Here is a 13,273-nt window from a genome sequence, read left to right on the forward strand (position 1 = left end):
CCGTTCCCTCCTCAGGCGGGTCAGGCAGCCCCCGCGCCTCGGCCTCGGCCTCGCGTCCCACGCTGCGTCCCACGCCGCTCCCCGCCGTGTGGGCCACCGGAGCCGGGCTGCGCGGAGGCCAGGCTGGGCCGGGGAAGCCACAGAGGGCTAGGTCTGTGCCTGGGGCGGGCCCGTGAGGAGCGTGGGCAGGACGCGGGCGCGGAGGCCAGGGCTGGGACCGGGTCAGGCTGGGAGCCACTGCCTCGCGCACCCCTTCCCCGCCCCTGCTGCCTAAGGGCTGGGGTCTCCCACTGCACCGTGCCGCAGCTCCGCGGGCCCTGGGCCTCCCCGCAGGCCAGGGTGGGGGGTGGGCGGGGCAGCTGCTCCCCTGTGCCTTGGCCGTGCCCGCGCGCTGGGGCTGCTGTCCCTGGGCCGGCGTGGCAGCGGGAGCCACCAGTGGGCAGGGGGCCTGAGACGAGCACCCCGAGTTCACGGAGCGGCCCCGGCTCAGCTGGTGGCAGAAGCCAAAAGGGGCCAGCACTGCAACTCGGCCGTGCAGCGCGGCTACAGACGGCCGGCCCAGGAGCTGCTTCCCTCGCCCTGCGCTGCAGCAGCCCTGCTGCGACACGGCCGAATCGCCCGGGGCTGGCGAGGGGCTGCACACGCTGAGGGGTGGGTGACTGGCACGTGTCTGCAGAGCAGCTCTGGCCCCAGCAGCCACTGGGCACCTGCGGTTCAGGGCAGTCGTCGGAGCTCAAGTTTTTGCTGCCTAAATCTAACGCGAGGGATTTCCACCAGCCCCTCGCGGCGGGCAGAGCAGAGGCATCTGCAGGCACAGCACAGTGCAAAGCAAAGCCAACCTGGGATCTCGTTTGCACACCTACCCCACACCAGAGACAGGAGCCAAGACCCCAGGGAGTTCGTTCCCTTCCCTGTGCTGGTTTGCTCTGGACTGATGGAAATTCTTGTACTCGGCCCCTCCCCAGAAACATGCAGCCACCAAGCCCCAGAGGAGCCCGTGACCCTTCAGCCCCAGAGAAACGAGCAGTTCTCCTTGGTCTTCAGACTCGGGCAGCACCTGTGACAGCGTGGTTAGGGCTGGAGCTGTGCTGAGCCAGGGAACGGTCTTCTTTAAAGACGGTTGCCTGCGCACCCAGAGCTGCCTGCTCTCAGATGTCAGGAGCTGGTGTGATCAGCAACGGTTACACGGGGAGACAGTGAGCAGGGGAGTTTGCAGCTGCCGCAGGAAAGGCACTCCTCTCATCATCAAGCCCTTGGAGATGGGTGCAGCGGGAGCCTTGAATGTCGTCCCGGTAAAGTAGAAACAAGCAGCCTGGTGCAATGGCAGACCTCCTGAGAAATGGGCCTTGCTTGCATGGGGCTCAGTGCCTGGGCTGGAGGCAACTGGCTCAGTAAGCAGTGGCTGGGCTTGCCTTGCTGCCTGGCCAGCCAGGCCAGATGTGCTCAGCCTGCTTTGCTTGGGTCTGGGCTTTGGCCATGTGTTCAATGGACACGGTAGCCAGGGGAAGCAGCTGGCAAGTCTCGGACATGTGAATGGCTGTTGGACCTCGGCCTCTCGGGGAGCGAAGAAGGCGCTACGGCTGCTCCTGCCGCACGGGCCTGGGGCTGGGGGCCTGCATCATGTGGAGTCTGTGCGCCGCAGGCCAGGGCTGCAAGGCTGGCTCCGGCCTGTGCCCTCGTCCTCATCAGAAGGTGGAGATGGACGTGGTGTTGTCGGACTCAACCCCGCTGCCCCTCCTTGTCACGTCCAGGATCTCCTGCAGGGTCTCGTGGCTGATGCAGCCCAGCTCCTGCAGGATCCGGAAGAAGTCGTTGCGGAACTTGACTCCCACAAAGGCGTACAGGATGGGGTTGAGGCAGCACTGTGTGAAGCCGATGGCCTCTGTCACCAGGATGCTGGTGCCCAGCTGCTCCTCCACCAGGCAGTCCTTTGAGAGCACGCCCAGCTTGGTCAGCGTGTCCAGGAAGATGACGATGTGGTACGGGCTCCAGCAGAGCAGGAACACGGCTGTGACCACGATGGCAATTCGCACGGCCTTCTGCCTCTGCAGCCGCTGCGACTGGCACAGGGTCCTGACAATGGCTGCGTAGCAGTAACACATGACTAGCAAGGGCATGAAGAAACCCACAATGTGGTACAGAAAGCGGGTGGCCAGCCACATGTCGTTGCCATGAATCCCCATCTGTGGGAAGTAGCAGATGCTGCGGTTGTTGGTGTCTTTCCAGACCTCCATGAAAATGAGGTCGGGCAAAGTCAGCACCAGCGAGAAGACCCAGATGGCTGTGCAGGTGATGTGGATGGCCCTGGCCCTGCGCCTCCGGTAGGTGTGGATGGCGTACACGATGGCTAGGTAGCGGTCCACGCCAATGCAGCCCAGCAGGATGCTGCTGCAGTAGAAGTTGATCTTGTGCACAGCGCTGAGAACCTTGCAGAGGAATGTCCCGAAGATCCAGCCAGCCAGGTTCTCAATCACGCTGAAGGGAAAGGTGAGCACCAGCACCATGTTGGCCAGGGCCAGGTGGAAGAGGAAGCTCTCCGTGGTGGTGCGGGAACGCTTGCAGCGCTCCAGGATGGCCAGGACCAGGGCGTTGCCCATGGTCCCCAGGAGGAACATCAGCAGGTAAATGAGGGGCATGAAGATCTTTCTGAACATGTTTGCAGCTTCGTTGGTCAGTGACGAGGTTGACTCAGGGCACAAATAGTTGTCTAAGTCATTGGTGGTGTTTTCAGCGTCGCCATAGCCACTCATCTCCATCAGGATCTGCTGAGCAAAAGAAGAAGCCTGTTGTGGGTCTCAGCGTCTGCACACCTGGACTCTCCCCCAGCGGGGAAGCCCAGGGACTCAGGCAGGAGCAGAGCTGTGGTCTGGCAAACTTCCTGCCTCTGGCCGGAGCCACCGTCAGCTGAAGTTACCTGTGATGGCTGCACCCACTAGTCATCTGTCCTGTGAAAGCCTGCGGGAGCAGATGTGGGGTAGTCTGCCCCTGGAGGGTCTCATCCTGACCTCCAGTAGGTACAGATTGGCTTGAACCCTGAAGTAGGAAGCTTTGTCTCCTGTCCGATCCTTGCCTCGGTATCAATCGTGAAACTATTTCTGGATGGTCTCGCTATCCGAACAGATATCCAAGCTCTCTTTAAAGCCAAGTTCCTGACCTCTGGCAATTAGCTTTTCCTCCTATTAGTTTGAATTTGCCACTTAATCTCACTGATGTTTTTTTTCCCCTGCCCCCGTGTCCCGGATGTTTCCGGCCTGCCTTCCCTGTCCTCGCATCAGATTCGGTTTCTCCCAGGGCCCTCCTAGTCCCCTCGCTCCCGTAAACACTCACTCTGCAGTTTCTCTTTGTGGGAATTTCTCCAATTTCCCTGGAGTGGTGTTGGGATGTGTAGTGCCTTGCGGAGAGCCTCAATGGTTTGCAGAGAAGGCTTGAGACTACTTTCTGAACCATTTTTCAGCCTGCTCCTTATGTCCCTAGATACCTCCCGCACTGTGGCTGGTACGTGCTGGGGAGCACTCTCTGTGGAGGTGTAGCCCCCTGGTCCCTGACGGGCCTGGGGAGCAGCTCCTGTTGCCCTGCAGGAAAAGGCTGGGTTGAGGGCAGTGGCAGGACTGTGCTGCTTTGTCAGAACAGCTGGCTGGGAGCTGGCCGGCACAGGGAGGGCGAGTGCTTGGGGCGGGTGTGCCGAGATGCCGGGGAGCGACGTGAGCCAGGGACCTGGGCAGCACGACAGCGGGCAGAGGCCGAGGGGGGCGCGGTTCAGAGCGGCGTGTGTCGCAGGGGCAGCGTGTGCGTGACGCGAAGACCCCCCGGGATTCTGGATGAGCTGCACCCGTGCCGGAAAGCGATGCAGAAATGCTGCTGCATGCCTCCGGCAGCAGGCTCGTGCCCACGCAGCCTGTATGAAACGACTACGTGCTCTGGTCACGGGAGTCAGCAGTTCCACGCACCGAGCAGGGATCGACTAAAGATCCGGAGCACGAGCCTGACAGCATCTCAGGCAGAGGGCAGTCCTTGGGCCAGACAGGCCAGAGTGTGGTCTGCCCTTGGCCGGGGCGACACTGCTGAGAAAAGGGAGCTGCAGGCACGGGAAGGGGCAGAGCAGAAACGAGAAACCTGCCTAACAAAATGGGAAGAATGCCCCAGCACCCCTCCCCCCCTCCACCTTCCCTGGAGACCAAGACTGAGACTTGATCAACCACAGCGGAAGTCTCTGCTTGCTGTTTTCATACCTTTCACTGCCAGCTGTAGCCACCTGCACCTGCTGCTCTTCCCTCCATCGGCCATAGTTCCCGTCTAAAAATACGAGCCCTTCTCGAGCTGTTTCAGAGCTAATTTTATTTTGTTTTGCTCACGTTTTTCTTTTAGAAGTCTCTTTGGTGTGCCATGAAGCACCGTGATGGTCAATAATCATACAGCCTGCAGCCCTGGCCTGGCGCTGCCTGGCAGAGGAGGACGTTGCCTGCCTCAGGAAATCCCACGCTGCCCCTGGGAGCACTGCTGCTGCCCTGCTTCATCTCTAGCAAGAGCAGCCCTGACGCAGCGCAGCTCTGCTCAGGGTCAGGAGAGCCCCGGGCTATCTCAGCTTAGACTCGCAGTGGCAGGAAGCAGCTGAAGGAATGAACGTTGCATTTGTCTTTGCGCTGCAGTGGGCGAGACCCTGGTAGATTCCTGTTCTCATTTCCCCTCCTCTGCTTGGGGCGGCACAGGGCCCAGAGCACCTCTTCCTGGGACACGCGTGAGGGTGTCGGTCATAGGCCCGAGTCCTCCCCCTCCCAGTACGATACTGCAGTCGCTCCATTTGCTGCTTTCCTCTGCAGCAGCAGCAGAGCCTGTGTCCTGTGGCCCTGGCCCGGTCCACAAGGGACAGCTCTGCGCCTTCTACCTTGTCCCCTGGGTCTGCACGGGAGGAGCAAAATCCCGAGAAGCCTCTAAACTGCCCCTGCCATCCCCGTCGTCTTCCTGTCCCTGGGGGCGGCCTACGCCCGGAGTTAGTGCCGCCCGCAGGCCCCGTGTTAGCAGCACCGACCAGGATGCGGGCAGGAGCCCTCGTGCCAGCCCTGCCGCCTGGCAGCCACCGACCCTGCAGCTGGGCAGAGGCCTCCTCAAGGGGAATGGCGGTGCTCCTCTCTGGGCGCCCACTGCCACGGTGCCAGCTGCAGGCCAGTGGCTGCTGTTTCGGCTCTGGGCGTGACCCCCACCCTGCAGGGTTTGCAGCTCTCCAGGGGCAAGGGGAGGGTGTGTTGGAAGCCCTGGAGGAGACAGGCCTGTCAGCAGAGGGTGGGCTCGGCCTGCAGGCACACGGGCAGAGAGAGCACGGTTAGCTGTGTCAGTGCAGTGCAGTGACAGCCCTTCCGGCCTGGGCAGCGGCTGCGCTGCACTCTGTGACCCCACTGCGGTGCAGTCGCTAGCGTCACCTTGCACTGGGAGCAGAGGCGCAGCAGGCGAGCGATGCTATCAGCCACCATCTCATCTCTGATAAGGCAACAGGTAGGGTTTAAACCGTCAGCCGGTGGCCTCAGGCTCGGAGCGTGCACGGCGCTATGCCTGAGAGGTCTCACGCATCTCCAGGCGTGCTGGGCGAGAGGGTGTGGGCGGGCACAGTCGGGCCTGTTAGATGCAGCAGAAAACGAGCGGGGACCAAAAACAGGAGCTGAGGCAGGGCAGGTTGGATAGCAGCTGCAGCAGCTGCAGAGAGCATACGCCACTGGGGCTGCAGAAGCTTCCCTGGGCCGTGAGGGCCCCCATCGCAGCCGTTCCCAGCCCCGCGAAGCTGTGGGGGACGCTGCAGTCAGCAGAAGTAGACGAGGGAAGAAGCAGCATCTCTGCCTGTTCCTGCCTCTGGCACACCTGTGCTTGCCTGGTCACTGCTCCCTCCCCTGCTTGTGTCTCTCTCTCTCTCTCTCTCTCACACTCGTGTAAACAGGAGTGGCCTGTGCCCCTTCTGCTGCTCGTTCCTAGCCTGGGGTGGGAGCCACGCTTTGCTGCCGTGAAACGACGGTGAGGTTGCTCGCACCTGGCTTGCACACTGCCGATACGCCAGGGAAGGGAACGGTGCAGCAGTTTCTGTTTGTCACCTCTGCTGTTTGTGTGAAGGGCTGGGGAGCAGTCGCACCGAAGCAAAGTCTGGCTTGTGGGCTCGCTTACTGGCACGTGCACGCCTTCTGCTCGAGCTTTGGGTATGCAAAGGTTTCTCCAGCACAGGAGAAAGAAGTCCCTGCCCTTGTATGGTGCCTTGCGGGGACTGCACAGAGGTTCAGGACCGTTCATCGCAACCTTTGATGCCCGGGGAACCTGAGGCTTGAATACTAGACAAGGCTCTTTGTCTGACGGCTGCACTAAACCTGTCCTGGGCAAGATCTGGACTAGGAAGAGACCCTCTGGCCCTGTAGCCTGGTCATAAGGCACGATGGGAGAGAGAGGCATCTCTTCATGCCCATGGTCCTTGGTTTTTATTCCCGGTTCACTCCACTGGGTGGAGATGTCGATTGCTCCTTTGCTATTAATGTGCTCGTAGCTGGGAACGGCAGGAGGTTTCGGCTTGCTGCTTGCATGGACGTTAGCGGGAGAAGGTGCAGTTTTGCTCCAAGGGCGGACAGCGGATGTGTCTGGGCTGGTTGGGACAGGGTTGATCCTGCCTCAGGAGGGGGTTGGACTGCACGTGACCTCTGGTGGTCCCTGCCAGCCCGTCCTGACTGTGAGTCTATGACTGGGACTCTAGGACCCTTCCTTTCCCGAGGATTTGCCCTGTGGGATGAGCCCTTAATACATGTGCGCTCCTGCCTCTGGAAGGGAGACCGGTTAACCGGTTGCTGTAGCTCTCCCATGCGTGCCAGGCATGCCCTCTGCGGGAAGGACCGACCTGCTCCTGCCCTCGCACACGCCTGGCAGTCCTCGTGCCGCGGACGTGTGCTGTCCCTGCATTGTTGCAGCTGAGCCTCGCTTGCAGCACGGAGGGCTGCGGAGTCGCGGTGCTAGGGGCCGTCCCCACCAAATGAACGTGCTCTGTGGCACTGCTGCTCCCTGCGCTGCCTGTCTGTGTCTGCCGTGGGCTCTGTGCTGACGACTGGACCTGGGTCAGTAAGATGCAAGGCAGCAAACGCAATCTTACCTGGCATTCTGCTACTTGGGTCATTTACAGTGATGAAGCAGTTTGGAGTACGGCGGGGCAGGGGAAGAGTCGGTGCTGGTGTGAAAGTTTGGGGGTGGGAGGAGCCCGTGATGCAAAGCTTCCCCGCCTGGCGCTATGCCTTCAGCCCCCCGGCCACCCTGGCACTGGGCAAGGGCCCATCTCTTGTTCGTTCCATGGGGGAGCGAACCCAGTTTTGCCCCAGCTAAACTCCAGGCTTGTGGAGCCGCTGCCCAAGCTTTCCACTCAGGGCCAGGTAGGGCTGGGCACAGCAAGTGTCTTCTGAAGGGAAATACCAGAGGAAACGAAACCTGTTCACTCTGGTCAAAAGTCTTCCCGGGATTGTCACCAAAACAGAACTGGTTGTCCTGCTTTTCACGGTTCTGGCTTTTTCTCTTGCCTCTCCTTTCCCCCCTTTAAGGAAGAAGGGACTGGAAGGTGAGAGGAAAACCAGACTGACATGGGTTGTTTTGGTTTTTTTGGAATAGACATGAAAACTATTGTTTCCCTGAAAAAAAGCCACTTTTCATTTAAAACAGAAAGAAGACGAATTTCTGAAATGCTCTACTTAAAAGCAAGGCTGGTAAGAAGTCAGCTGGGAGGTTCACTGTGCACAGGACCGTTGTCTTTTAAGTGAGCCCCTCCCCTGCGCATCCAAGACCTGCGGCAGGGCAGGGCAGCCGCACCCCCGCGGACACAGGACAAGTATCCGAGGCGCATGTTCTCCCCAGTTAGTCCCCAGTTGAAGGACTGCTCTAGGCCTGTCCTGGGCAGGCTCGACCCTCTGCCCGTGGGAAGGCTGGATGGAGACAGGCAGGGAGCGCGCTGTCCCACTGCTGTAGGAATAGGTCCTGGGTGTGTGGCCAGGCATTCTGGTGCCTTGCCTGGCTGCTTCCGTGACAGGCTGGGGGCTGATTCCCCTGGCCCGGCAGCTTGTGCAGTCCCTGACACCACTACAAAGTCAGCACAAGGGTTTGCACCCACTCCGGGCTGCTGTAAATGGCCACACAAGGACAACAGACGCAGGTTTGGCTTTGCTGGCAGTGCAGCAGAGTTCCCACCCCGTGGCCCACGAGGGAGAAAGCGCCATTCAGCAAGAACCTCCTGGCCCCTGGAACGGGAACCACAGGGCCAGCACCCCTTCCAGGAGGCCAGCTGTGCCCACTCCCCTGCCCTCGGTGCCTAACCACATGGCCCTGCTCACAACGCAGCTTCCCATGAACTGGCAGATTGAGCAGGCTTGCACCTCCTTCCCGACACAGCCAGCGCTACTGGGGGCTTCAGGCTCTGACTGGGCTGGGTAAACATTTCATCTTGAGACCAACCCAGTGGCCGGGAGGAAAGTGGTGGAGAAGGTTTAAAGCCAAGGCCCTTAGCCTCCCGTGCAAGTAGGGCCATGCTGGCCTGGGGATCCACCGCCACCACCCCCACCCTCAGTCCACAGGCCGCCTCGCCTCGCCTCCATTCCAAGCCTGGCTTACCACGTCCGTGTTGTCCAGAGAGAAGACAGAGGACCCCATGGTCTCGGAGGCAGTGCGTCTCCTCGCTAGCAGGTTGACAGCCGCTCTGAAAGAACCTTTTTGCCGTGGGGTTAATAATTTAAGGAAGGAGGAGGACCCAGTCCTTACCAACAAAGAGCCTCGCCCTGCAGTTTTGCAATGCAAATTAGTACAAAGCTCAGAATGACCTATTTGAGCTACAGATTAGTATCTTGTCTATTCTTTACATAATCTTTAAAGTATAGTTTTGAATAATCAAAGGTTTCTGTAATCTGGTAGCTTTGCTCTGCTACAAAGTATTTCCCTGCACAATGCAAATATCAAAAAGGTTTTTAGCAAGTCAACATGGAGCCCAGGGAGCTCAGGAATGCCTGATGCCAAGGAAGAGTCCAGCCAGAGACTTCAGCGGCATCGGTGATGTGCAAGGCGGTAAGATGTGCACTCGGGGGGAACGAGTGTGCCTTGGTCCCCGAGGTAGGGTTGAGTCATTGCCCTCTGACTCAACATCATTTCGGCTACTTTAACTTTGACTGGCCATTAGCAGACTTCTCAGCTGCCTACTCTTTCTCCCTCTGTTTCTGCTCACTGTCCTGCAAGGTGGCATCGAAGGGTTTTCACTGGAGGACTATTGGCCAAGTGACTGGTCTCACAAAGGGCCTAGGTAATGAAATATATTGCGGATGCGTCGACAACACTAGCAAAAAAGAGCAAGGCGCTGTGTTGTTAGGAGGCCTGCGGATGATAGTCCGATAGTGTGCAGTCCTTCGGTGGAAGGGCAGCGTCTTTGCAATTTGCAATAGCTGCAGTGGGAGAGGGTGGGCAGCTCTGGGTTAGAGCTTGAGTGCTACGACCGCGCAGGGCAGCGCCCTGGCCTGCTGCCTCCCTCTTCCTTCCAACAAAAAGAAAGAAATCCAGGAAGCATAGAGAAAAAGTTTGGTCCAGCAGAGTCCCCCTCCGCCCCCCGAGTCACAGCAGTGCAGCTGCGCCGGACTGTTGTGCTGCAGAGGATGCTTGCGGGGAAGTCACAGCAAGATGCTGGGAGCCCCCGTTCAAGCCAGGTGTCCTGTGAGCCTTGTCTGTGAGGGGACCTGTTGATGGGAAGCAGGAAGTGGTGCTCAGACGCACCCACTCCCCCACCCCAGGGTGGTGCCTCCAGCTCCAGGCTTGTGGCCAGTAGTACACAAGTGCCACACAGCTCTGCAAAGCCTCCTCTGCCTGCAACAAAAGCCTTCACCCAAGACTCTGGCCTGCAGGAATCAGGAAATAAGGCTGAGCACGCAGGGGAGATGGGGAGGGCAGCCCGTGGGAGGTCCGCCAGCATGGGGTGCAGAAGAGTGTCCCTAGGTGCTGGAAGAGCTGGGGGCTAAAGGGACACGTCTTGGCTAACCGTGCGCTGGAGGCTGGGCTGTAGAGGCTCTGTGAGGATGCAAGCGTGGAGGAAGAAGAGTCCCGGTTAGAGCAGCCAGGTATGCCGTGCATTGCAGTTCCAGTGATTGAGGCTTTATTCTCAGCTCTGCGCATGGCCTCGTGCAGGTTCCTCTGTCCTCCCTGTGCCTCTCTTTCCCCCGGAGCACACCAGCGATCATGGTTTTGATAAACTCGATAAAGCACTTGGAAGGTCTGCAGTCAAACAGCCATATCAAAGCCTGTGGCATGAATTGGAAATGCAGGGCCGTGCCTCTGAGCTCTGGGAACCTGGGGATGGAAATCTCCCAGAAATGAGAGCTGCGGGGCAGAGGCAGAGCAGAGGCCCCATCCCAGGGACGCCAAGTAAGCGCCTGTGGCTGTCCTGTGGGCTCTGAGGACAGGATGAGACGGGGCCTGCCACGCCACCCGCTCTGCACTTGTCACGCTTAGGTGGTGGGCTGCTCGGCCACAAATTGTTCAGACCCGCACCCCTTGCTGCAACCAGTCTTCCGCAGACGCAAGCGATGCCTGGCTTCTCCACACAGCCCAGCTGTCAGAACGGTGCTGGGAGGAGATGGCCAGCCAGGAGAGAAGCATGACCTGCGGCCTGGCTCCACAAAAAATCCCAGCCTCTTTGGCAGCCAAAAATCCAGACGCGGCACCCAGCTCCACAGGAAACGGAAGTGGCGAGCGTGCACGTTGGAGGGAACTTAGGAGCGAGGCATCCTTTCCTGCAAGGCCTTGGCAGGACGGCTCGCTGTGATCACGCCCGAACGTCACCTGGCCCGACGGAGCGAGAGGGCGTTCTGCGCACAGCAGCGAGGGGCAAAGCGGCTGTCATCCGTCCCAAGACTGAGCGCATGCTGCTTCCCGGTCAGCAAAACGTGCCTGTGCAACCTGCGGGGGAGAGTTCTGGTCGGGTGAGCGATTTGCTGCTGCCGGAGTCCAGGCTCAGTCCAACCCTTCCTTCTGGAAGAGCACGGTGGGGATCTCGGCTGTTTGAACAGGAGCTTTGTCACCCTGGCCAGTTCCCTCTCCCTGGCCTCAGCAAAGGACAGCTATTTATTTAAAGAAAGATGGTCTATAAGGTTTGGGGGAGGAGGGGAAGGACAAGAAACCTACCCAACTTTATGTTTAACTCAGCACTGGTATTTCCCCACAAGGTATGAGTTAAAAAGCAGCAAAGCCGTTGTAGGAGGGCTAGTCCTGAAAAACAACGGTGGGTCAGGCAAAAATAAATGTATTTGGTTGTATTTTAAATGCAAGAATAAACAACGGTAGGTCTTTAAGATTAAGATACCCTGTTTTTAAAGGGAAAACGTTGAGAACTAAGATGAAATGAGACAGTGGTTTTCAACCTTTTTTTCATTTGCGGACCCCTAAAAAAATGTGAATGGAGGTGGACACGCCTTTGAATTGTAGGGGTAGGTATTCACCTACTTTTGACCATACTCATCTTTTGCAGACCCCTTAGACATAGTCTGCAGACCCCCGGGGGTTGAAAACCACTGAACAAAGAGAACAAATTAGTGGAATTAGATGGACTAAAGAGCTCAAGGCCTTAAAAGCTGAAGCTTGGAATTTCTTTACAAGGAAGGTGCAAAAAGTACGGAACTCTTGTCCCAGCGGGGAGACAATCTGGCTCCAATCCAGCCTCCCAGAAAAGGTATTAGGCACCAAGAGAGACGCTATAAAGAATGGAAAAAGGGCCGATTGACTAGAAAGCTGTGTCTTAGCCATCAGGAAGTGTAAGGATAAAAATAAGAATGGCCAAAAGTCGAGCTGAGTTAGACCTTGCAAAGGAAGGAAATAAAACCACAAAGCAAAAAAAAAAATTCAGCAAGGAAAAAAATGGAGCTGAAGAAAAGCAGGATTAGAGCTGCTATGTACAGAGGATCAGGCAAATTAAAGGTAATCTGGTGATGATCCAAAAATGACAGGTACTTGTCTGTTTTCATTTAAGAAAGTTGCTGTTAGTCTACTAGAAGTGAAGACGTAGAAAGGGAAACTGCCACATTCTGGGCGGGAAAGAAAATCAAGTTGCTAAAAGTGCTCAAGTGCTGGGGACTAATAATCTCCATCTCTGAATCCTGAAAGAACCAGCCCCCGAAATCCCAGGTGTGTTAGCAAGGATTTTACAGAAAGAACCCTGTCAGCAAGGATGTTAATGTGTCAAGTCTGGGATAGTTACTGCGTGACTGCAGAACGACAGATTTAGTACCTGTGTTTAGGAAGGGTGGGGGATAAGGGAAGGGAGGTATGGAGGTCTGACCTCCATAGGATGAAGCTTTCAAACAATGTTTGAGCAAAAGAATAAAAAACATAGATGTAAATGGAAACTGAACATAGGTTTGCCAGAGGTTGATTTTGGCAGGGGAGCCTAGTACTTTATTTTTTTTGGTCACATAACCAAGGAAATCCAGGAGATCTAATCTATTTGGACCTTAGCGAAGTGTCCGATACGGTGTCACTTAGGAAACTCTTAGACGAGGCAGAGGAAACGGGGATCTGTAGAAGGAACGTAAGGTAGACGAGGAACTGGCTGGAGAAGAGGAGACAACAGGTAGGTTTTGAAAGCGGAGGTCTGGGGCCAGGAGGACGGTTACTAGTGGACTTCTGCAAGGATAAATCCTGGAATCAGTCTTATTTAAAATCCATCATGAGTGACTTCAGCAGAAAATAGTGAAAGTGTGCTAACTGATTTCGCTGTCATGCCAAGGCTGCGAGGCATCTTCAATACAAGTGAACAATACGGGTCAGCTAGAAAGAAGCAGAGGAGCTTACGGACTGGAGCAATAGAAACGGGATGACATTTAATAGTACAGAATGTACGGTCATGTACTTGGAGACTAAAAACAGGAATGTCTGCTAGAAGCAGGGGCTCATCAGTGGGAAAGGACAGCGGAGAAAAAAGATCTGGGTGTTCAGTTAATCATGGAATGACAGGCAGCAATGTGAGACGGTTTGAAAAAGTCAGATGCAATCCTTGAATGTATCAGAGAGACCTGAGAGAGGGTGCTGTGGTACCTGGAAGCCTGTGTCCTTCCCAGCTAGACAGTTAGCTCAATAAGAAACATTGTCCACAAAAATTCTTGCCTTGAGAATATATGAGACAAGATATTTGCAGTTGAGCTAGGGACTTGCTAGTGTCATTATACAAGACACACGTGAGACTTCCTTGGAATACCATGCACAATACTTGATCATCTGTTTGCTGAAAGATGAATCAAAACTGCAATAG

The 13,273-nt window shown here is 56.9% G+C and overlaps 1 protein-coding gene across 2 annotated transcripts; it reads right to left on the minus strand.

Annotated features, from left to right (window-relative positions):
- Window positions 1-12: 12 nt before the first annotated feature.
- On the minus strand, window positions 13-13,273 carry CXCR5 (C-X-C motif chemokine receptor 5). 2 transcript variants are annotated; one of them, XM_019547147.1, is made up of 2 exons: window positions 8,608-13,273; window positions 13-2,765 (listed from the first exon to the last, which is right to left on the minus strand). In XM_019547147.1, exons 1-2 carry the CDS (start codon window positions 8,644-8,646, stop codon window positions 1,686-1,688), a joined length of 1,119 nt encoding a protein of 372 aa, XP_019402692.1. In that variant the 5' UTR covers window positions 8,647-13,273; the 3' UTR covers window positions 13-1,685. The 2 variants fall into 2 exon arrangements, with proteins under 2 accessions (XP_019402692.1, XP_019402693.1); XM_019547148.1 differs by having other exon boundaries at window positions 14-2,762.

The sequence above is a fragment of the Crocodylus porosus genome, unplaced genomic scaffold (genome assembly GCF_001723895.1).
Source record: "Crocodylus porosus isolate Cpor-Errol unplaced genomic scaffold, CroPor_comp1, whole genome shotgun sequence".
In the NCBI taxonomy this organism is placed as follows: Eukaryota; Metazoa; Chordata; order Crocodylia; family Crocodylidae; genus Crocodylus; species Crocodylus porosus.

Excerpts from the sequence above, each read along its gene's own strand:
- CXCR5 (XM_019547147.1), bottom strand. The coding sequence starts at position 8,646 with ATGGGGTCCTCTGTCTTCTCTCTGGACAACACGGACGTG. Across the intron at positions 2,766-8,607 it reads CTCTGGACAACACGGACGTG|CAGATCCTGATGGAGATGAG; the intron begins GTAAGCCAGGCT and ends TCTTTTGCTCAG.